This window comes from Cannabis sativa, chromosome X, assembly GCF_029168945.1.
Source record: "Cannabis sativa cultivar Pink pepper isolate KNU-18-1 chromosome X, ASM2916894v1, whole genome shotgun sequence".
NCBI lineage: Eukaryota > Viridiplantae > Streptophyta > Magnoliopsida > Rosales > Cannabaceae > Cannabis > Cannabis sativa.
This window is the reverse complement of record NC_083610.1, coordinates 18426017-18451963: the sequence shown is the minus strand read 5'-3', so window position 1 is coordinate 18451963 and position 25947 is coordinate 18426017. Positions and strand designations below refer to the sequence as shown.

At 32.9% G+C, this 25947-nt stretch overlaps 1 protein-coding gene across 1 annotated transcript; it reads left to right on the top strand.

Moving 5' to 3' along the window:
- Positions 1-22716: 22716 nt before the first annotated feature.
- LOC115697011 (uncharacterized protein P8A3.02c) lies at positions 22717-24723 on the top strand. Its single transcript, XM_030623944.2, has 4 exons — positions 22717-23048; positions 23143-23174; positions 23280-23489; positions 24128-24723. The coding sequence occupies exons 1-4, from the start codon at positions 22859-22861 to the stop codon at positions 24443-24445; spliced, it is 750 nt and encodes a 249-aa protein (XP_030479804.2). The 5' UTR covers positions 22717-22858; the 3' UTR covers positions 24446-24723.
- Positions 24724-25947: the final 1224 nt, after the last annotated feature.

Below are 25947 nucleotides of genomic sequence, written 5' to 3'. Positions count from 1 at the left end.
TGGTAACATTTAAAATTGTTGGGCTTATATGAATGGGCCTTTACCAACCTTTTTTAATGAATTAAACCACTTCGTACGTCAGGATAAAAGTAATAGTACATTTTTGTATTTCTGGACAATAAAGATTGAAAAGTAAGGATGTTTTTTTTTTGTATGAATTGATGACATTTTTTAGTAGAATGGGTAGTTTCTCCCATTTATATATGTTGGGCTGATATTAATGGGCCATTGACCTACATCTTCTTATGAATTAAACCGTCGTTGTACGTTAGAACAGTACCGTAGTACATTAGGTTTTCTGGGAAAACGGGATTGATGAATAATGTTGACATTTGACCATACTACGTACGCCTACACGTGTATTTAACTGTGTAATTCAGAAATTTAACCACCCCTCTTTTGACACATCAGATGTGCCCAATGGAGTACATCCCAGTTGAGTACAGCTAACTAAAAAACGTACTGTAGGGTTATTCTCCACGACTTATATAACACACTTGAGACGTTTTCCAATCCAGCCTCAAGTTTATAGAGAAATTAACTTGTAATTTAGTTATTAGCATTACATATATCAAGTATGAGTTCAGGTCCACACTGGGTTATTTTCAATGGACCAAATGAAGGTATCTATAGTAGGTACGAAGACGCTGTAAGCAAAAACACTAATTCTGATGCGTCCATAAAAATAATTCGTTATGAATCTTTCATAGAAGCTTTCTCTGCTTTATGTCTACATGGAGAGACGGGACAATGCTTCAATGGGCAGCAAGTTAGACAACTTTGCTGTGTTAATGAGTTTCCCTGCATGTGGGATTCTGATGATGATAATGATGAAGAGGCTATCCTGAATTCTGTTTCCTCACTGTTTGATGAGGGTGAATGCTCTGGTGCAAATAAATCACCCGAACAGGACAACATGAATGATTCGACTGACAAAGGTGAGGACCGAAATGGAGATGATGTAGAAGTTGGGGACAAAGAAGGAGTGGATACTTCTCCAAAAAACAGTAAATGATGCTTTGTGTTAGTGTCCAAGTTATGTTATTTTATATTTTGATGCTATAATGTACTATCAGTATTTGTTATGAAATCTGTACTTCGGTTTATTTTGCAGTATTAATGTCACTTTCCTCATTAATTAATTGTGGAATTAAAAGTGAAGTGAATCATTGTGAAATCACAACCGCAAACGTAAAGAAAATAGACTTAAAATAATATAGTAGAGTTACACACAACTATATATATAATGGAGGTAAGTTCTTCAATCTCATTAAATGGCATAACAAAAAGTTGATAGAACGGCCATATGAGATGAGTTGTAACAAAAGTACACTACATATATATAAAATACCACGATTGAAACCGAACGGATGTTCAATCAAGTTCTATAACTTGAGGGAACTTCCGTTGAGACGGAGGGCTATTGTCTCGAACGGGGACTTTGGTCGTGAAGGAGTTTCTCTTGGAGTAGTGATTGGTGATTCTTGTTTTACATGAAGTGGGTAGTGGGGTATGGACACCTCGGTGTAGTCGAGAATGTCATCCATGATACCCTCTAATTTTTGTCTTGAAGTTGTTGGCTTCTTGCATGAAGTGGGCTGTATGGTACAGGTGTTCCGCCAGTTTGTACGACTCCTGCTTGGCCTCCGTGGCTCGTGAATGAGCCTTCCTTGTCAGCTTTTCGTGTTCGTGGAGAACAGACTCCAGCCTTGCACAGTTTGGACATCCTGACATGGAGGCTGAACGGAGTCTTGGACTCCGTGACGGTGTACCTACGGGTCTTGTGGAAGAGAAAGGATGCGGTGGGGATTTTGGAGGACTTGTTTCAAAAGGGTTGAAGTTTTGGTAAGGGTCCATTTGATTTAGGAAATAGTAAAACGGGGTTTCAAAATAAATGCTTAGTTTGTAAAACCTAACCTTTACTTATATAGTGGTTTGGTGGGTTGATGTACACGTAATTCGGTTCATGTAATTTAATAATGGATTTTTTTTTTCCCAATTAAACCATTTAATAGTTAATAAATTTTGACAATGGTAATATCCACTTACGACAATCTAAAAAATCCCAATTTACCCATTTAGATAACCAATGTTAATAGAGTGAATCAAATCCAAACAAAATCTAAGTAATATAAAAAAAGTACTATGTGATGTGACATTTTTCTATTAAAAAGAATAGTACGTACGGTTTTTTGATTTAAATAATAATTTCCAGATTTGAAGTAAAAAAAAAAATGTCACATCACCATCTTGAAATAATAAGTACATGGTTTAAATGGTGAAATAAAAAATGTGATATGACATCCACTCATTTCAGTAGTCAATAATTTATTAACATTTCACTTGTCCAAATTTTAATAACAAAAATGTGATATTAGTATATTACAGCCCAACAAATATTAAATCTCCTTAAGTAATATACCTAGGTTTCGTGTTTGCATATAGTATCTTAATTAACTCAAATCAGGGAATCCCATGAGATCCGCATGTACCGAATTTGATTTGACGTTACACCGTGACATCTCTCGACGTACGTTATTTAAAGCATATGAAATATTCCATTTAACGTCGGTGAGTACACCGTAGGACGTAGACGAAAATTAAATATTGATAAGACAAAGCAATTGGTTTTTTTAGTGAGTATGCGTAAATTAAAATTAGAGGAAATTAATAGTCCATACTTGGGTAAGAAGATTACAATATTTGGACAATTTTGAAATAATTCCCAACAATATAAGAATGTGGACTATTAAGAATGGGTAGTAGTCCAAATTTAGTACAACTCGTAAATAGGAAATGGTTGAAACTGTATTAAAATAAGTATTTTACGAATAAATATGTACGAAATTATAGTTTACATTTGACAACAACTTCTAATTATCTCATTAAATTCAAATATTGAGTAAACATAATTGCACCATACTGTATTTACGGTGTGACGTACTGTGCACAGATATTGATGTACTTTATTTTCAAACTTGAACTTATTGAGATATGGGAGATCCATCTTCTGCCGTACATTGAAATACGTCACAAATATATTTGCTAATTAATTTTTGGGAACCACATTACAATTTTTCACATATTTATTTAAACATTACAAATTTCCAATATTAAAAGTGAACACCCAACTACCATTACCATTAAGATGTTATGAATCCGTGTTGGTAAAATTAATATTAAATATTTTCATTTAAAACCTGATTTGACTAGACTGTACACCCTATCAATCAAGATGACTTTGTCAATGCATTGGAAAAAGACATTTGGAAAATCCAACCCAAATTGTGAAGTGAGTTCAAATTTCAAATTAAATAATATTTAAAAATAATAATTAATAATTTCAAAGGTATTACTAATTACTTGATAGTAATTATATGTCATTATTTCACTAATTTTGTACCATTAATCCGTATAAGGTCACAACATTAGGGTGTACCATCTACTTTGAAAACCCTAGCTCATCCACTTATTTTATTTTGGAATTATTTTTTAAAATCTGACATTGCAAGTGTTGTTCGTAACTTATTGGAAATAGTGAAACTCAATGGCACATATTGAGTGAACATATTTCCATTCCAAATAAAATTTAAGTTTACAGTTACAAAGACATACACAATAGAACAGAATTTGTACATAACTTAGTTGTATCCCAAAATAAATTAATTAGGATGTTTTTTACACTGAAAAATGTAGGTTGTATTGAGATATACTATAATATCAGTACTATTATCACATGATGCTTTATCTGACTCAAGACTTTAGTTTTCCACCCCGCGTGTCGATTTTCGTCCAGTGTTTGGCGCACCGACGGCTGTGTCAAATATGATTACACTCATCCGCCGATGGCCTTGTGGACTACGGGAGGTTGGGTAGGTTCGGTTGGGTGGGAGATTTGGCGGCGTCTCAAGTAGTTCCCTCCAGCCTAATCCACCAGTCCGAACACTTCGTCAACATTACCTGAATATACATGTAGCGCGTACATAAAATTTCTAAGAATCAATTTGTAATAATATAATATTGAAAAAGTAGACAAAAATAGTTGAGTTATTACCCAGATTTATTATGAGATGATTGATTGAATTGCTGAAATTTCCTTAATGCATATACAACACACGGTTGTATTGCATACCAATCCTTCTGTTTACACATCTTCACTTCGGTGCAACAACAATACATAATTTATTTTTTTCATATATTATCCCTACACATATGTGTACAGGAAGGGAGTGAGTTCTCTAGGAAAGAGAACAATACTAAATTGAGGTGTGAAGGAGTAAGGACAGGTAGAGGGGTATATATAGTACTTGTGGATGTGATTGTGTTGTGTAGTCTTTTCAAAAATTAAAAAATAATAATTAATAGAAACTAGTACGGCTAAAGATGGGGTGATATGACACCAATACAAACCTGATTTTGTCAATGCATTGAAAACCGTTACTTCAACATACCCAACCAACTAATAAATTTTCCTTAGAAGACGTAATTTGAACCAACCTATTGACCGGTTTTGTTATGGTTTGGTTCAGTTTGTACGTGTAAGAAATTAGTACAATTTGTGAGAGAAAAAGTTGTTATTAGTTTGTATTTGAATTCTAATGTCCAATAATCAGTTGACATGTGTAGGATGTATTACCTTCTTTAATAAAATAAAAAATAGTTATTTAAATATACAAACCTTTGAAGTCAATATGAATGAAAATAATGTGTGTCATTTAAATATACATTTTGAATTTTCACTGGGTTAATATCAAAGAAACTTAATGTTAATAGAATCTCAAACAGTACATACGATGTGACATATAACTATGTAAAACTCAGCTAAGTACGTTTTTACAATAAAATAATAATTTCAACACTTAAAGTAAACAACAAATCCTTCAAAACCCTAAAAAACAATTTTAAATAAATGAGGAAGACCTTTTTTGTATTTTAAAATAATAAACATTTTAATAATATTTTCCCATCAATCCATATACGGTCAAATCAACCGCAGGTTGTACATGAGGAAGCAATTTGACCTAAGACTGTAAACAACGCTGACATTCGCCTCCCGCATATCTTTTCTTCAAGAGTCTGGCGCACCGTTGTGTCAAATATAATAACACTCATTCCTCGGTCGCCTTGTGCACTCCTGGAGGTTAAGGTTCGGTAGGATGACATATTTGGGTGGCCGTTTTGGAAGTAGTTCCCGCCACCCTAGTCCACCCATCCCAAACCTTCGTCAACATTTCCTGAATACACATGTACCACATACATAAAATTTTTAAGAAACAATTTGTAATAATATAATATTGAAATAAATAGACATAAAGAGTTGAGTTATTACCAAAATTTGTTATGAGATGATTTATTGAATTCTGAAATTCCCTTGATGCACCTACAACACACGGTTGCAAAGTGCATACCAATCCTTACGTTTGCACATCTTCACTTTGGTGCAACAACAATACATAATTTATTTTTTAATATATTATACACACGTCTACATATAGGGAGTGAGTTCGTAGGGTAGAAAACACTACGAAATTGTGAAGGAGTAAGGAGAGGGAGAGGGGTATATATAGTACTTGTGGATGTGATTGTTGAGTGTAGTCTTCACAAAAATTTAAAAATAATAATTAATAATATAACCCTAGGTACTGCTACAAATAACCTAAAGCTATTTATTTGACTTTTTCAATCCCTTGAAAAACGTAGTATCAACAAACCCAACCCCCTACTAACTTTTCCTTGGAAGACGTAATTGGAACCAATATGCATGCTCGGTGACAACATTGAATTGGTTCACTGTGCTAAACAAAAATTATGTATTTAAATAAGGTAAATGTTGCTCCCATTGTTATCACATGTAGCAACAAATATCCTAATATTATGTCCAATTAAACATGTGTGGCCAAATGAATAAGAAATTAAATTAGGATGTTTACTAATAATGAAAACTCAATATTTATTTAAATACGATTTTAATATTTCATTAAAATATTATTCGTTGGAGTAAATATTGCAATATTTTTTGTAAGATTACATTAACGTATCAATCGTTGGAATCAAGATTACAATCAGTGGCGGAACCAAACTTAGTCTTAGGAGGGGCCTAAGTATGTTGATTTTTTTTAGCATAAGGATAAAGATTTTTTGTTCTTTTGTAGGACAAATATGAAGAATTTAGTACATTGAGAGCATAGGGTAAATTTATAGTATACCCCTTAAGGGGTTGTATTTGTTTTAGCATTCAGGACAACTTTTAGTGAACTATTTTTCCATAATTGCGTACATTACAATTATTGAAAATTTTTAGAAAATTTCGAATAGTATATAGTGTAAAAAATAAGGTTTAAATATTTAGTTGAATATACGACTGTTTTTTCTTATACGTGTGGTAAATAACTATTTGAGCTTTATTTTCGGTACTGTAAACTATTAAAAATTTTTTGAAAATTTTATATATGGTCCTAAATAAGTACATCGTATGCGATTATGAAAAAAAAAAAAGACCAAAAATTTTTGGGTGATTCTACAATGCACCCCCTTAAAAGGGGTGCAGTAATGCACCCTTACCTATTTCGACATTGAGAATAAATTTGAAGTGTAATTTTTTTTCATATTCATATTCGTTTACGTTATAGTTAATTAAGATATTCTATAAAATTGTGACAAATTCGGAATAATTTACAATATAGAAAGTAGTGTTCAAACAATCTATTTCACACGCTTATAAAATAAAATAGTCACGTGTGCAACACACTTTTTGAATCCTATTTTTCGGCGTGTTAAAATTTTTCAAATTTCTTAAAATTTTACAGGATATCTTAAATAGAAATAACGTACACGACCATAAGAAAAAATTTGACTAGAAAATTATTTAGATTCTAAAACAAATATGGTGCATCAATATATTCATTTAAAAAGGAGTGGTGTATTGTAAAATTTTCCAAAACTTTTTTAGATGCCGAAATAGATAAAGCACGTCTACCAGAACGATATTGATACAATTCTAAACAAAATTGTTTTAGTATAAAAGCATAAATAATCATTGGCCCATTTATGAGCTTTTGAGTTTTGAAATAGTCAATTTTCTATCAAGAAATATATATTTAAAAAAAAAGCAATTAATATAGATATACATTTAAAAATCAAAATGTGAGGAGGGGCCATGGTCCCAAAGAACATAGTACCGCCATTGATTACAATAATTTTTTGAATACTATATAAATATAGATATTTAATAACAAACTCGTATAATGTTATGAATACAATAGTACTTTAAGACAAGAAGTGACTCTAGTTGTTGGCCGAGGTTTTCGGCAACTAATAAAATATGAATATAATAATGAGCTATAAGAAAGCGAGATGAAGACTTTTTACGTGGTTGGGGCGTTAATGAGCCTTAGTCCACGAGCCACTGATATTTATGGATGTTTTAATACAGCTCTTACACTTGGGAGAATGTTTCTCTCTTTAATACAAAGAATGTTCTTGGTGAGTTTTTTCTCTGTTTGCTCTTAAGCAGCCAAGATTCTCCGACCCCATTAAATGAGCTTTGAGGGGGTATTTATAGTGTTTGAGTGGGGCAATCCCTAGAGTTGTACTTACACATGTGTCTGTAAGTATCCATAAAGTTGGGCATTTCCGATGAATATACCATGGGTGATGCATGGTGAAATCCCTAGGTGCTGTAGGGTTTTTATGGAGAATGTCCTTTTTTTCTTATGATTGACGTGACTCTTCGCAGAGTAGCCGTCGCTAGACTTAAATGATCATTACTGTAGAATAGTGAATCCGTACGCTTCATGATGAACCGAGTACACACCCCAAGAACGGTGAGTGCTACGAAAGGTTGATCGCCGCTCATTACAACCCTAGCCCGAGAGGACGTTCAGTGAGTTGATCCTGAGGATAGTGACTCTGCTACGCAAATGCTAACCTGAGTACTTACTGTGACTCGCATTAACCAGAAAACACCGCCCGTAACAAAGGTGAGTGATGTGAAAGGTTGATCGCCGCTCGTTAGAACCCTAGCCCGAGAGGACGTTCGGTGAGTTGATCCCGAGGATAGTGACTCGCTACACCAATGCTAACCCGAGTACTTACCGTGACTCGCATTAACCGTAAAACACCCCGAGAACAATGTGAGTGCTACGAAAGGTTGATCGCCGCTCGTTAGAACCCTAGCCCGAGAGGACGTTCGGTGAGTTGATCCCGAGGATAGTGACTCGCTACACCAATGCTAACCTGAGTACTTACTGTGACTCGCATTAACCAGAAAACACCCCAGTAACAGTGTGAGTGCTACGAAAGGTTGACTGCCGCTCGTTAGAACCCTAGCCCGAGAGGACGTTCAGTGAGTTGATCCTGAGGATAGTGACTCTGCTACACCAATGCTAACCTGAGTACTTACTGTGACTCGCATTAACCAGAAAACACCCCAAGAATAAAGGTGAGTGCTACGAAAGGTTGACTCGCCGCTCGTTAGAACCCTAGCCCGAGAGGACGTTCGGTGAGTTGATCCCGAGGATAGTGACTCGCTACACCAATGCTAACCCGAGTACTTACCGTGACTCGCATTAACCAAAAACACCGCCCGTAGCAAAGGTGAGTCTTTGTGAAAGGTTGACTGCCGCTCATTAGAACCCTAGCCCGAGAGGACGTTCAGTGAGTTGATCCTGAGGATAGTGACTCTGCTACACCAATGCTAACCTGAGTACTTACTGTGACTCGCATTAACCTGTGTGTCAGAGATACTGATAGTAACAGGATGTTCATTGTTACCATAACGAACCCCCCGTGAAGAATTGTAAATTTGTAAAAAATATTCCAACATGTAATTTTCGGCTTCATGACAGAGATACTGATAGTAACAGGATGTTCACTGTAGACAACATTATTTTTTTATATATAATATTAAAAAAAACTACATAATTATAAAGAAATATTAATCAAGACTTTTATAAATGTATTTGTTTGTATTTTTATATCATTAAGTGTGGTAATAATATATTCGGGTGTTTGCAGTGTCGGTAGTGTAGTTTTTGACCCTTTTTTTTTTAACCAATCCATACATGCGGTTTTTCCAATTTCTCAAACCGCAGCCGCACCGCGAAACTAAAAATCGCGTAACTCGCATCGCGGAAAATGGTGCGATGCGGCATCGTTTTTTCCATTTGGACTATTACCAATAATTAAACTATCACAAATACAACAAAACTTGAGTAACAATTGTGAAAAATTAAATTTCAATCAACGTAAATTAAAATATTTAATGTTTACTAATATTGGCATCCCTACTAATATTATTTAATGGATTTAACAAATATTTAGTAATGTAATATGGGACGTACACTGTTCAATTGATGGACCTTGTCAATTCACACAACACTAAAATATTATTTTAAAAGAAAGGACCTAGGTTGAGACATGACATGATACGCTTCCCAACGAAACAATCGCCCATGCCCTATTATGTTGTACGAATTAGGTTTTGAAATTGGGGTTTATTTTGGCACCAAGATTGATAATGTTAGAAAACTTTTTAAAAAAATTCATTTTCACACCACTAACTCATTTGGAACGACCTATATATAAACAAAAGTGCCCCCTTTACTTGTGAGTGACACACATTATCTCCACCATAGTTAGAAAAAAAAAAAAAAAAATTTGTACACCTCACTCAGAAATTATAGTACATCGCACATGGTGGCGGGTGGTGGAGAAGACTCATGCGGGTTCGATGGGGGTGGTCCGCCTTGGAGAAATTCACTTCAGGGACACCCCCATTGCTACTGTGGTGATCTAGCTTATGTTTGGACTTCTAGTAGTAGAGCAAATCCTGGTCGTCGATTCTTCGGATGTCCACACTATGTAAGAGTTTTGTCTTTTTAGATTCAAAAGTACTTCTCATTTATGTTTTCTGTACTTAGGCAGCCATGATAAACTAATAGGGTTATTTTCAACTCGGGAGAACGATGAAAGTCGAGGATGTGATTACTTTTGTTGGATCGATAAATCACATGGTAAGAGAAGTACGTATGCTACACTGGATTGCGAAACCAAATCAAGATTTTCGAAGAAGATAAGAAACGCAATGAGAATGTTATTAGAAAATTAATTTTTATCATTTTTATTTGCCTTCTCATCATTGTCCAACTTATATTGCGTTGAAGATATGGGTTGTCCCAAAATGCAAATGTTTTGTATGTCTTATGTTCTCAAAACTTGTTTAACTTAATTGTGTAGATCTTAATAGAACCGTGTGGATGATGACGAAAATTTCATTTGGTATGAAGTACCCACAACGTTCTCAAAATTTTATGTTTTCTACATTTCTAATTTCTGTAGCAAATTTCGTCAATGGGTTCAATGTGAAGTTGCAAAATTGTATATTATTCACATCTTCGTATTTGTTATGTGAAGTAAGCGCGATGAGAATGTTCTATATTCCATATTTTTCCTCATTACTATGTTATGAAAAACCATATTTAAGGGGGCTATTGTTTATTTACATTTGGTTAGAGTAATGGTACATTTGGTTAGAGTAATGGGAGTTGATATGGTATGGTTTCAATCTTTTTTTTTAAATGTTCTCAAAACTCAGCTTTAAAGTTGAATGACTACAAAGATTTGGTAACTAACATCAAACAATTAACAAGTGACCTTTGTCGTTATTTGTAATGTCATAGTACATGTGTTTTGAAAATACGGTTTAAGGAAAAATCGGTTTAAAGTTTAATGACTACAAAGATTTGGTAAGATTAGGCAAGTAACATGATTTCCTTCAAATAATTAAGAAGAAGTCACCTCTTCACCAAAAAAACAAATAAAGAAAATTAAGAAGTCACCTTTGTTTTACGGTTAAATAATTTCGTGAAGTACAAATAACTACTTTCAAGTATGGGTACATTGTAAGAGTTGTTATGGTATGAGTACAAAGATTTGCTAAGTATGGTTTAATATATTGTCAAAACTAAAATAAACACAAGTCCGTCAACATAATAACCAGCCCAAACGTGAACTAATAAAAACAGATGTCTAAATCCAAATGCTCCGAAATCCAAACTAAACAACACACAAATAACACAACCTATGCTCCCAAATCCAAACTACACAACACACTAATCACACGACCTATTAATAACACAACCTATTAATAACACAAGTGTTTTTCACACACTATTCACCATATGAAATCTTAGTCTTGGTAGACCGAAGCCTAGGGGAGGCTCTTGACGGGGAAACATGTTTGCATTGCGAGACTTCGCCGTACCGAACCGAGGATCGCGTGGAGACTTTGACGGACTACGCAAAGGGGCCGAGGACGATGCAAATGAGCCGCCTTGTGCAGCCCTACGATCTTCAACCACTTTGGTACGAATTTCATTTTGTTCATCGCTTATGATCCTCGCAATGATTTCCAAACGTGCCTCAACCGGTGAAACCGTGCCACAATACGAAACAAAAACAAAAACTTAGAAAATGTAATTAACTCTAATCAACTTCACGGTAAAACACCGAATAAAATTTAAATTACACAACGTTAATCTCAATCAAACTTGCGTAGTACATTCCGAAATATTTAAAAAGTGGTATACCTCATCAACTACTTCTTCCTCATTGGCCACAGCGTCCATGTACTTCATGACGTATACTCCGCAATCTCGGTCATTGTCTTGTTGAGGAAGCCCGCGATCTTTCCTGTCAATTCTGAAATCCACGAAAGTCACATTCTTCGACCTATTCTCCTCAAACAAAAGGTCCAACGTCGACAACCGCAAAGGTATACAATTAGTTAGAGTCAAGTACACAATGAGTTATTCACATCAAACAATGAAACTTTGCAAGTTGACCATTTCTTTCGTAGCCTCCACACGATACTTCTCATTCATTGCGGTGTGTAGGGAGTCCATAAATGAGACAACCTTCGACTTCATATTTACTTCGGCACCAAACCAATGTGGTGCACCTTCTAGAGTCAACACCGCACAAACATCTACAATTGAATAGAGGAACAATAAAGTCAAAAATAAATTGAAATTACACACCATATAGATATTCGACACTACAATGACCAATATGCATCGCTAACATATCTCACTTTTCAAAATTACAATTAAGAACGACCATGTGTATATGATGAAGTACCTTGACGCATTTTTCGAAGTTGTCTTCGTAAAACAGCTTTGACCACTCCGGTCTTTCGCAATCCTCTTCACATTAAACGAACCGAGAGTTTTTTGCCGCAAAAGCATTGTTCATCTTCTCAAGTAACGAAATTACAACCAAACCGAATTACAAAATTTAAAATAAGTCGTACAAAGAAAGCAATTACCGAGATGCGAGTGGGCATGTACCAAACACGAGGTTGGTCGTAATCGACTATCACGTTCGTACTTGTTCATTAGTATAGAAAAACAAGCCAATGATCTGCAACAAAATGAAATATGATTTACACATGTACAATAAATGATACATATTTAGTTAATACTTTGACACTTACGGATCCCTCAACTTCTCGCAACGGTCGCAACGATGCCATGCACCTCCTATCCACTTCAAACTTTCGAAATTTCGCAAGCACATATCTGATTCAATTGTAATCAATGTAACTGTTATTAAAAATTTCTACAAGTATATCATAATGAGAAATACGAAAATAACATTTACTTACCCCGGATCTAACGTGTTGCTAAAAATAAACTTGTAAAACCCATATTGGTTACGGGGGATCGCTTCCTTCGTCTTGAATGGCCCGACAACAAGCTTCCGCCCGACTCAATGAATTGCTCGTACGCCTTATCGTTGAAGTCATCCTCAATTAAAGGCACATTCTCCGACTGTGACTTCTTTGATTTGACGGGGGCTTTGCCTTTATTCCAGAAAGATGCCACTTCGAGTATATCAAAGTCCTCATCGTCGAAGGTCTTATGTGCAGCACCTTCATCTTCAACAGATTTTGTAACGTATAGTGAAGGCGTACTTACGAATCCACCACATTTTCGTCGGATAGACCAACAACATTAGTCTTCGAACGGACGGGGGACTTCAACGGGGACTCCTCCACGGCTTCCGGCCGCACTCCGCCTTCTTCCCCGTTTCCGCGGCAAGATCCTCCTCCAACTCTCGGTCAATACCACCTACACCTTCTCCTTTGTCCATAAATTTCAAAGAAAATGATCTCAACCGAGACTTTAACTCATTCGAGATGTACTCCTTCAACTCGTTGATGTAGCCGACAAAGTGGTCACCGCTCTTTCTTCCTTCCGAGTCCGAGTAGTAGTTGGGCAGTATTACGGGATTCGAAGTGAGCGTTATCTGTTAAACATAACAAATTTAATTTTTCAAACCCAAAATAATTAATATCAACTGAAATCACTTTACCACATTGTAACCAAAATTCGATGTACCTTGTGGCTGTCGTGTCCGCCATTGTCTTTCACAAATTTGTAAGCGGACTTACATTGTTTACTACCCCAAAATCAACGGGGAGCACTGTTCGGTCGACATATCCAAAGTTCCACTCCACGTGAGTCAAGTACACCAACTGTCACAAACAAACAATGTATTGGTAATACATTCGACTAATAAATGACAATATTATATTATAAACTGAATAAACACATTTACATAATTGAAAGATAACAAAATCAATGTACCTGGAGGAATAAGGTGCAACAGATACATTCTTCGTCGCCTTATTTCGGAATCCGAAAATTGAGTTCATCGAATACGAACCCCGCAAGCCGCCCAGTTCTTGTGGCGAATGTCCCTGGTAACCCTAAGGGAGTGCAAGTACCCCGAAGTGATATCGACCCCCGTTTTCGGCGCAAGGACTGTCCCTATGACCACCAAAGAAAATTTAATGAGAAATAGGCTGTCTGCCTCAACGCACTCCAACAAAGATTTCTCCAACATTGTCAAGGACACGGTGTACTCGACAACGTTCAATATCTCCTCCAGATATCGAGTGTCACTATCACCCTCGGTGACTACAGGATCCCCTCCGTCGTCCACCCCCATAACATCTCCGAACATCGCGGCAGATAAGTGAATTTTCCTCCCATACAAATCCAGTATGCTAGTGGTTGGGTCAACATGTTTGATTAACCAACTCACTAGTCGGGTGTCAACGTATGGTGCATCCTCTCTGATGAATGATCCAAATCCAGCATTTTGGATCACATCTTTCTGCTCCAGTTCGAGTTCTTGCAAATCCTCATTAAACGGTTGAAGGAGCATCGACCGTACACGTATGCTTCTTCACTATCGTGAGCACCCTCTTCCTCATCCACCTCCACTTTCTTCCCCTTGGCATCACCGCCTTTGGTTTCCTCCCCTTGTTTGCACAAAATTCTCTTAGCGGGATTAGGGTTAGGGTCATAGCTTCTCCACTCGGACTTCTCCTCGTCGGTGAAACCTTTATATTGCACTTTTAATTTGTCGGTAGCCCGTAATATGAGGCAAACTTACATCAACTACGTAGTACATGGAAAGAATCGTAAAGTACGTCAAACAACCCTACGTCAATTACGTACAATTGATATAAAAAAATTAAGTAACAAGCCGACATCAAACCTCTTTCTCAGTTAATCCCTTCTCAGCTGCTCGAAGGGCTTTGTAGTTCGCATTGCTACATATGGACATAATTTCAATCAAATATATAATAAAATAAATGTCAACCATCAATCACACGAGTAAACAACTATCCATCATTCAAAACTTACAAGAAATTTCTCCAACCAACCGCATTATCGTTCGGCTCGGGGGTGACATCCTTCTTTACGGGTTCATTTCCCCCTTTCCTTTTGCGTTTCCCAGCCATGTATGATGAACCTAACCAAATTAAAGATAAACAAATTTAAACAATAAGGACTACATATTTCAACAAATACACTATATAAAAAAAAAAATTGACCAAAACACAATGAAAATCGTGCATTGTAATCACCCAAAATCACATCAAATCAACTTAACCATTCGGCATTGGAAAAATTCAGATTTCAAACACACATTTCATGCTTCTTGCATGTTACACATTAAAGTACATTAAAATGATGTGAAACTCTTTTCAACTAAATGATTTCCAATACTCAAAATTTATACGACAACACTTCCACAACCAAAACAATGAACAAAACAACACTTAACTACTAACTCTCATAACCAAAAAGTGGTACAAACGAGTTGGTACAATTCGTGAGAACCAACAACATAAAGCACACACATGAATAGACAAAATTCCCCCAAACTTAACCAATCTAGGTACCTTGTACCTCTTAATTCATGATGAACAGAGTACAAAGCCATTTGGAAAACATTTAATATCAGAATTAACAAAACAATGCTTCACTACTAACTGTCATAACCATTTCAATAACTTTTCCAATAATTGATATACACAAAAACAAAACTGCCATAGTTTTTATCAATAGTGTATCTCATTAACTCATGAATCTTCTGTCTAAACCATCCAATTTTTCAAAATAAATTCATAACAATAGGAAAATACAAACTACAACTTCTAATTAAAGTACAAAAATCACTCACTACCCAACACATGACAGCCATCACCATTTCATTGTTTTCCTTTCTTTCAATTTTTTTTTTTGGTCAATAAAATTGATTTCCGAAAACAATTATTTTTCAGCAACACTGTACATACCAATGTTTACATTGTTTTTCTTTCTTTCATTACATTCTTTCATTAAAATTGTTTCACTGCAAGGGTATAAATTAATCCAACACACTTTCACAATAAATCAACAAACAAAAAGGGTAAACACATGAATCGAATCAAAACTACTTCCTAGTACTTGTGTAAAATTGGGGAACATAAAATGTACCTTCAATTTTACGCAACCCGTGAATCAAAACTTCTTGAATAAGCGAGATTTAAGGCACAGTAAAACGGATTAAAACTACTCAATAAACCAAAAATGGAACAGAAAAAATAAATACGCAATGCAAATACACGGATTGAACACCACATCACAATTTTGACAAATACTTTACTATCCAACTTAACCCAAACTGAGAAACAAATTAAGTTTTCTTTTTCCATGAATGACAAATGCATTACTATCCAACTTAACCCAAACTGAGAAACAAATTAAGTTTTCTTGTTCTATCTGCATAACTTTGAAATTTCCACTTTTTTGACTATATATTTTACAACAAAAATTCCATTTTAATAAAAAAAATAACAATAATATGTAAAATATAACGAAGGAGAACACATACAACGTTTTACTGTAACAACAACTTTTTTTTTTCTGAAAACAGATTAACACCAACAAATTTCTATATAATTTTTTAGTACTTTATTGATTGAAAAATAAAAAATCACGAGGAATGGCAGTCAGGACCTCCTTCCTAACTAGTATCTAACATTATCTAAAGTAAATATCAAACAATATGCAAAAGAATGAGAAAATTACTTGTACAAACCCACCTCGTTCGGAGAAGGAGCCAGAGACAAACAAAACCAAGTGCACCAACTCTGAAAGTACTACAGTTTCCTCTCCCAAAGAAAATGTGAAGAACAAAAAAAAAATGGGAAGAAGAAGAAGAAAATTCGAAGAACAAGAAGAAAATGAGAAGAAGAAGAAGAAAATTTGAAGAAGAAAAAGAAAATAACAACTGCCCTAAAATAAACCTAACTCTTTATACCCACGAAGAAGAAGAAGGAAAGACTAATGTATTTTCAAAAATTGGTAACTGTCACGTACATCAAACGTCAATCGGTGTCAGTTTTTTTAAAAATTAATTAATTTAAAATACAAAAAACCAACCGGTTACCATTTTTCCCCCCCTAACTACCCCTACTTTAACCCCAGCCCTTAGATCAACCCCCAATTCAATCCAACGGCTACAGTACAATCAGGGATTGTATTCCCTATTTTGGCATAACGGGACCAAATCATGTCCCTATATATATATGTATTTTATATTTATATTTATATAAATTGGGAGGTCATGAGGCGGTGGGGAAAGACAGTGATTTCTGGCTTTTTATTTTTTTTTTTAATTTAATGTTTTTCTATTTCAAAATAATTTTGTGGAATTCTTTACTACAAGAATCTTGAATTATATATGTTATTTAAAACGTTACCCAAATAAATAATAATATATATTCATGTTATTTAAAGTTAATCTTATTAAAAAAAAATTGGAAAAATACAAAACAATTTAATAGCTTTGATTTTACTCAAAAAAATAAAAAAATTAATAGCTTTGATTGAATAGTGGTGAAAGAGGAGGTGTTGGTATGCTCCTAACCTATATATTACATATTATAATTATGTATAACTGAAAATCCAATATATTTTGCTACTTTAATGACGAATGTTAGAAAGAATTTTCGGAAAAGTGGAAATATTTTTTTCGTATATATTAATTAAATTAAGAATAATTATCTTTTTTACTCTCTGTACTTATGACACTATACTATTATGCCCCTTAATCTATTCAGCTTGTTATAAATAGTCCTTGTATAATTTTATATGCATACATTTAGTCCTTCTGTTTATTTTGTTTAAACATACCGTTTGTATTGATGATGTGGTATTATAACAAAGGATAGAGTAGTAATTTCATCTCTTTTTAAAGGGAAAATTGACTATGAGGTGGCATAATAACTGACAATGAAAGATGATTAAAAAATGATTTCATAACCTTTAATAAAAATAATTTTATTAAAATAATTCCAATCGCTTTTTAGCCGTTCAAATTAGAAAAAGGTGTAAAATTAGGATTCTACAGTATTTGAAGAGATGGATATCACTAGAAAGAACATGGGATTTTTGGAAAATTAAGGTAATGATATTCTATTTTTTGGGATGTTATTTTTCATTTTTTTTCCTGTGATTGTAATTTTTATGACTTGTAATTTATTTTCCTAATGGTATATAATTTTTCAACTACTATCTATGTATAATGCCACATTATTAATTTAACAGTCAACTTTAGTCAATTTTAACAAAATTAGATAGAAGGATTATACTATTCCAACTGATATATTTTAGGGGGTATTTTTAACTACACTTATAAATTAAGGGGCATCATAGTATAGTGTCATAAGTACAGGGACTAAAAAAGCTAATTATTCTTAAATTAAATAATATATTGACGGTTAATTTAATTTTTTTAATATTATAATAAATAATTATTTAAAAATATAATTCTAATATATAGTAAAGAATAAATGTTTATATTTTTATTGTAATAATGGTTATTTTTTTTTTTATTAATAGGTAAAAAAAATTAGAATTAAATTAATCATAATTAACGATATTTCTAAAATAATTAATTTTAATTTAAATATTTAATAAGAGCCTTTTAGCCATAAATATTTATAAGTAATTTTATTTTTATATCTAAGTTCTTATTATGATATTTTTAACATTCAAATCATTTAACTATAATATTTACAATAAAATTTTATTTTAGTTTTACAAAATTTAGACTTCCACCCCTTTTAACATAAATTTGGAATACTTAATTAATTTTTAAAAATTACATCTAATTATTATTTTGCAACAACCACTTGATCTATCTTCCTCATTCATAAAAAAAAAAAAAAAAAAAAAAAAATTAAAATTTCAGTTTGTCCCAACCTAATATTATGTGAATTTTTCACTTCAATACAATCTTCTACATCTCTGTCACAAACCCATTTCTCTATTCAACCAGCTACAGTTAGATTTCTTATTGATTTTTAATAATTTACTTGCTACTATGTTCCCGATATGTAAATGTCCGCCAGTGTTCTCAATATTCACCCACGTATCATGAATGTACCTCAAAGATCTGAAGTAAGACTGCAAGCTCCCGCAACTCAAAGAGTCCGAAAGCTTAGGGGGTGAATATTATCTGTGTTTTTAGACGAGAGACACATGACATAAAAAGAGAGATATGTTGGAAAGCATATTTAACCAGAATCTTACTTTAACTAAACAAGTATGTTGATTATTACTAATTTAACATCCTAAACATGGAATCTTAAAATAATTCAAATTAAACACATAAAGTTTAAGAAAACCCTATAGTGATTGCAGCGGAATTAAATGTCTCATTTCATTATGTTCTATCACCCTTAATTCCTTTCTGTTGCGGAGTGTAATCAGGAACATAACCTCGATTCTCCTTTAGGATGTGAAAGGCTACATAGTCTTCCACACTGCTTGTGTGTTGCCTTGACATGTCTGGGCAAGTTTTGAATATTGTGGCTCACAAAAAACTAGAGAAGAATAACAAATGAAAAATATTTGTATATACTATAATATAATAACTCTCAAAATCTCATTTATCTGGCTAGAATTCTATGATCATCCTAAGCTGTATACATTATATATAAGAGTATATATGCGAGTAGACTAGAGAGAAAAGAGAGAGAGGAATTTGAAAATTCTTATAGGCAAGTGAAGAGAAGTGAATCTCATATTGAGAGAGGTGTAGAATAGTGAGAGCTATTGAGGTATTTATAGTATTTTCTTAGGGTTGGAGTTAGAATTGAATGGAATAAAAAAAGAGACATAAAATGGCTTTTTATTACCCCATGGCTGAATTCTATATAGTAGAAGCTCGTGGGTTTCAAAATTGCCATTTTATTTAAACTTATATTTTTCTATTCTAAGTCTATAAAAATTAATTTTGTCTATTTAATAATTATAAATAATTTTCAAATAAAATTACCATTTATCTTATATATTAATTAGACTTAACAAAGTTTCTTATATAACAAATAAACCTTTTATTTCATTTTTCTTTTCAAATTTGTCTTTGCTTAGTAAAATTTATAAATAAGATCTAGTCTCATTTAGAATTCTATTTGATTAATTAAAACTAATTAATTGAGTCTACAAGGGAACATTATCTTAAGTAGTTTGGGGACCATGGACCTATATAGTCAAGCTTCTAATAAGTAGTTCTAGAATTAACCAAGTAAAATATCTATCTTATTAATTTCTTCTGACTCCACTATAGATTCAGAATTGCACTCTTGATTACATAGAATGTTCTATTCTTCAGGATTAGATACGCTATAAGTTATTCATTATTTCAATCTAAATAATCAATGGTACTCCATAGATGGTTTATATTGAATAGGGACTATATTACAGTTTTATCCTTCAATGTATTTTATTCTTAAAACACTTAGCTACTTGTAAATAATATTTTAGGAAATTAATGTGTTTGTCGAAACGAGGCCTCAATCATTTAAACGAGTTTAGCCAAGCTCTAAGAAAATTATCGTTTCACTTCTATGAACTTATAGAAGTTATAGATTCCATATCTATGACTAGAGGTATTGTACTACCTTGCTCCCAAGATGTAAGTATTGAGCCAAACCTACTAGTAGGCTTCGAACAAACAAATCAAGGAACAAGAATAACACAGTTAAGCTAGAACCTAATCATCTCAAGATTAAGATCATTGATTTAAGATCAACTATTAAAGATTTACCTAAAAAAGATATTACGGTAAGTTTACTATATTTATTCTGTTGTAAATACCAGTCTATTCTTATGTATGGCCAATATATCTGATGCTAGTTTACTTTATTAATATCCTAGAAAATACATTATACTTATTCAAGTATAAGTAAACCCCATCACTGATTATCACGTTAGTATGAATCTAGTGCACTGATAAATCGTGAGATTAAATAATTTGAAGTATATAATCACAATTACTTTCCACTGTGATGACATCACTATAATTGTGAATAATTATATGTTCGAAATTTAATAGAACTAATTATTAAACCTACAATCATGTGAATCAAAGCTTATGACTGAGTCATTGTATGATTTTTGATATTTATTGTAAGTAAATAAGATTACAATAAAATTGGGTTTTATTTAAGGCATACAATCCCAACAATATACAACTTCAAGATCTCATTAATTAAATCCCCCCAATTATACCAAGTCATGGAGAAGCCTTGTGGATTCGAAAACAAGTAAAGACCAAAGGATATGCAGAGATTTATACTGCCTTATTTTGGCTTTTGGGACACAAAAGACTTATCATCACTCTAGGATCCAGAGATACCCAGGTTAGAAGTTTGCCCAAGCGATACCTAAAAGGTTACTCAAAGGGCCTATCACGGACGCCGACCGCCCAAAAGGAATGCAGACGTCTACCTTGATGAAGAACCTGGATCGCCCAACGACATTTATGCTTTTTCTAACACAGGATCAAATCTTGTCCCTTGTGCCAAAACATGGTAGTGCACACACCATATACACTTTTTTGCCAGACGGTTATTTCAGACATTTACTTTTCAAGGTTAAACCTTTTGGTGACACGTGTCCTATACGAATGACGGTCCCCTATTGTCCAGCTGCTTCAACGCACGAGCACAAAACAATCTTTGGGGCCCAATAATTAGCTTTTTGCATGTATTTTACCCTACTAGTGGTAGTGGACTTTTTACAGAAAACCTAGGGGGGTCATGCTCGTCATTTAGCCTATAAATACCCTTTTATTTCCATACGAAGGTGTGATTGAAAAATCAAGTAGTCAAAGCTCTGTAAAAATCACTTTGAGCTTTTTTCTTCTTCAAGAGAAACCAAGAGGGCAGGGTTAGGATTTCTTGCAAATATTATTGTAAAAACACAAAAAACTTTATCTTATTTATTATTGTATTTTATTATTTCTTAAGCTCTTATTTTATTAGAGCATCTCTAATAGAGATGTAAACAAGTGGTATAAAGCTAAAATACAGTTTATTTAACAAAAAGTGTGCCAAAAAGTGATGTAAATTAGGCACATGGCAAATTTTTTTATCAAATTTGGCACAACACTTGCTATGATATAAAATTTACACCACAATAAATGCACTATCCCCTTTTTTATTTATATTTATGTCATACGTATTATTTTATTAGTATATTTAACTATGACATTAAATTATCAAATATTTATATTATTTTTTTATTATCTTACATATTAAAATAATAATAAAATAGGTTATAAAGTTTTTAGTGTTTTATTTTTTTAATAAAACATTAATTAAATATTAAATTTTACATTAAAATTTTGCAATTGTTCATTGGAGCACAAAGCTAAAATTTGATGTAAATTTACCATAAAATTATTTTTTGTGTCAAATATATTACAATTTTTACATTTCTCATTAGAGATGGTCTTAGTTTCTAAAAATCTCGATAAACAGTGAAAAAATAAAAAAAAAAATAAAAAATAGACAAAGTACTTTTGTTGGATGCGGAAACAAATTTTTATTTTGTAAAGAAGACAATGCTTAATAATTTTTATATTTTTTTAAAAAATAATTACTAAGCATTGTCTAAATTTTGCTTCAAAAAGTCCATTTAAAAAATAGTAAATACTATTTTGGATCTTGTGTTTTGCGAAAATTATCAATTAAACCATTGTTTTGTTAAATAAATTGGACCCTATCTTTTCCAAAATGATAAAAATAGGACATTGAGCTCAATTTTCAAAAAAATTATTTTTTTAATATAACCAACTTTAAAACAATTTCTAATATGAATAGATACATAAAATATAATTATTTTTGTCATAACATCTCTAAATCAGATTATTATTAAGCTTTATTTTGATTAACAAAAAATAGTTCAGAGTCCTGTTTGTACAATTTTGAAAAATACAGAGTCTATTTTATCATTTAACAAAATAAATGATTCAATTGATAACTTTTACAAAACATAAAGTCTAAAATAGTATTTACTTTTTAAAAAATAAAAATATTGAAAAAATTGTGTTGCAAAAAAATCATAATATTTAGCTGTGTATTTTGGGAAATATTACTAAGGACAAAACACGAATAGGGAGTGATTGCCCATCCAAACTCTCGCAATTTGATTTTTGAGACAAAATGAATACTGACAAACAACTTCTCGTTCAACTCTTCGGCGAATCATCGGAAGAAGAAGAAGAAGCAGAGGACCAATCTGAGTCAAATATTTGTTTCTGGGAACGATTCGAAGAAATTAGAGGGTTATGGATTTGCAGAGACTTTCTCTCTCCCCATCACCAGTCCTCATTGCTCTCCGCTCTCCAAAACGGTGCGTTTTTCTTCTCTTCGTTGCTATTTCCTTTTCTCCTCAATCCAATTACCCGACATTAATAAACATGTTCTATATAAACTCAATGTTGCAGAAGGATGGTTGTCTGAAGCCTCTCATAACCAGGTGCAATAATATAATATTATGTATTATTGTATATATGAACTAGATAGAAAGAATGTAGATAAATGGGTTTTGTTTTAAATTCAATTATTGACATCCCTATGGTAGGCTATGAGGTTTGGAGAGCTTCCATCTTGGGCAATGGCACTTTCAGATTCCATTCATGATGCAGTTCTTTCTTGCTCCATTCATGTCCCTACGGATTTAGAAAGCTGCAATGGCAGAAGAAACGAGCTGCTTTCCCCTTTTCCATCAGATTTGTTATGGAGACAACCTCTCTTTGATCAACTTATTGCAAATTTGTACCATCCAGGTGAGGTGCGAAATGATTCATAATATTATAGTTTTTTTAGGGCAGATATAATATAAGTGGCATGTGATTGTTATAAATGTGTGTATTTTTATACAAATTCTTACACCCATTCATATGGATTAGATACAAATTTTCAGTTTTTGCTATTGTGACATATCTTTGTTACCAATTACAGTAAAAAAAAAGAAGAGAAATTTGCAGGGAAACCCTTATGTTATACACTTAATTTTCTTTTTTTTTTTGGTAAAACCCTTTAACTTTATTTTTTTTTTATAAATTTGACACGCTATTTAAATATTACTGTTAAATATCAACAGGATGACCACTGTACATCTGTGTGTATATTGTGTGTATATGTAGTAGGAAAATCTCAAAATCGATATAGTAGTAATTCAAATAGAATTTAACGGTAATATTTAATGGACACTTTGAATTTGCAAAATAAATAAATAAATAAATAAATAAAAGGAGTTTTGCTAAAAAATAAAAGATTAAATGTATAAAAATTAAAACATAATAGTGTTTCGCGGCAAATTTCTAAAAAAAAAAAATAGTACTAAAAAACTTGGTATTGTAAATGTGATATTGGTTTTGATTGTTCATGAATTGAGACTAAGATTTACCCATATTTTGATTATTACAGGGAATATGTGCACATGTTGACCTTATGAGATTTGAAGATGGAATTGCTATTGTTTCTTTAGAGTCATCATGTGTAATGCATTTCAGCCAAGTTGAAGCTGAAGGTGGTGAGAGTAGTAGTAGTAGTAGTAGTGCAAATAGAAAGAAGATCCCAGTTTATCTGAATCCAGGCTCTCTGATTCTGATGTCTGGAGAAGCAAGATATGAATGGAAGCATGAGATTAATCGCAATCCAGGGGTTCAAATGTGGGAAGGCCATGAACTACAGCAGGCTACAAGAACGTCCATTACTCTGAGAAAGCTTCGATGTGTTGAGTAGTAGAGTTTTGATTAGACCACCAACCATGCTCACAAATTGGTGTGAAAGGCTCAAACATATATATTTTTCTCAAAGGGTATTAGGTTACAAAAAGAAAATTTAACTATAAAATCAATTTTAAAAGTATTAAAGTTACATTTATTAACTCAAATGTAACTTTTTTTGTTCTCTCTTTTTCTGGTTGAATAATTTTTTTTTATTATTATTTTTCTCAACAAATATATAATGTAAATATGAGATATTATTTTTAATTAGTTAAAAAGATTAACCATTGAAACCTAAATTTTTCTAATGATATTCGTTTAGTTGACAAACACATTAGTTCATGTTTGCAACTTTGATTTTAAAATAAAAATAAAATAAATTTCAAAAGTTTTATTCAGAAGCGAGAGAGAAGGAAAATGAAATTATATACTTGTATAACGTTGACGAATAGATTAGAAAAGTAAAAAAAAAACAATTCTTTTCTTGAGTTTTAGAAACCAACTGAAATGTATCAAGCTTTTTAATCTTTATGTTAATTGGTGTTATGTATAGTGTGTACTGTATAAAACAACACTAATTACTAATAAGAAACCAAATGAAGTGAGCATGGATGGACACACATGGCCAAATGGAGACTAGGATAGGCTGCCCAACAAAAAAAACAACAAAAAATTAAAAATGTTATAAATTTAGACCGAGTAATAAACTTTGTATTCTTTTCTGTTCTTCACTTTGCTTCATATTCTTTATCAAAGTTACACATATATATAGGTGAATACATGCATGTATAATGTACATAATCATTATACTTGCTATTGCTACAAGTTTGAATACTATTGCTATTATTGTAGTATTATTATTTAGAGTATACTACCTATTCTATACTATATAGTCATTCATAATAAAATTCCTTCAGTCAAATTTTTGAATCACAAAAATAAAATACTCGTAGGGTTCTTATATAATATGAAATTTCACATTTATTTTATGCAAAAATTTTAACCTTAATAGTGGGATTGGAGTGTACTATGGGACTAGATCTTCTTCTTTATTCGATTGAATTTGGCTGTTTAAATCTAACAACCAAACTCAATCAAATTAGGTCTAATAACATTTACATAGTTTTTTCTTTCTCTCTAAATTAGGAAAAAGAATCTTATGCAAATAACATAAAGTAAAAGACAAAGGTGTGGGTTTAGGGCCCGGGTCTGAGTTTGGGATCTGCGGTTAGGTACGAGATCAGGGCCTGAGTTTGAGATCTGCGGTTAGGTACGAGATCAGGGCCTGAGTTTGAGTAAAGGGTCTAGGTTCGGGTCCAAGTTGAGAGTTTAGGCTAGGATTTAGGTCTGTATCCAACATTCGAGTTGAGTCCAAATCTAGGTTCGGGGGTCGTGGCTGGGGTCTTGATTCCAGGGTCTGGGTTCAAGTTTGATTTTCGAAGCTAGGGTACAAGGTTTAGGTCGGATACGGGTTTCGGGGCTAGGTAAGGGTCCAGGACAGGTGCAGGTTCGGGAGCG

Excerpts from the sequence above, each read along its gene's own strand:
- LOC115697011 (XM_030623944.2), top strand. The coding sequence starts at position 22,859 with ATGAATACTGACAAACAACTTCTCGTTCAACTCTTCGGCGAATCATCG. Across the intron at positions 23,049-23,142 it reads GCTCTCCGCTCTCCAAAACG|AAGGATGGTTGTCTGAAGCC; the intron begins GTGCGTTTTTCT and ends TCAATGTTGCAG. Across the intron at positions 23,175-23,279 it reads CTGAAGCCTCTCATAACCAG|GCTATGAGGTTTGGAGAGCT; the intron begins GTGCAATAATAT and ends TCCCTATGGTAG.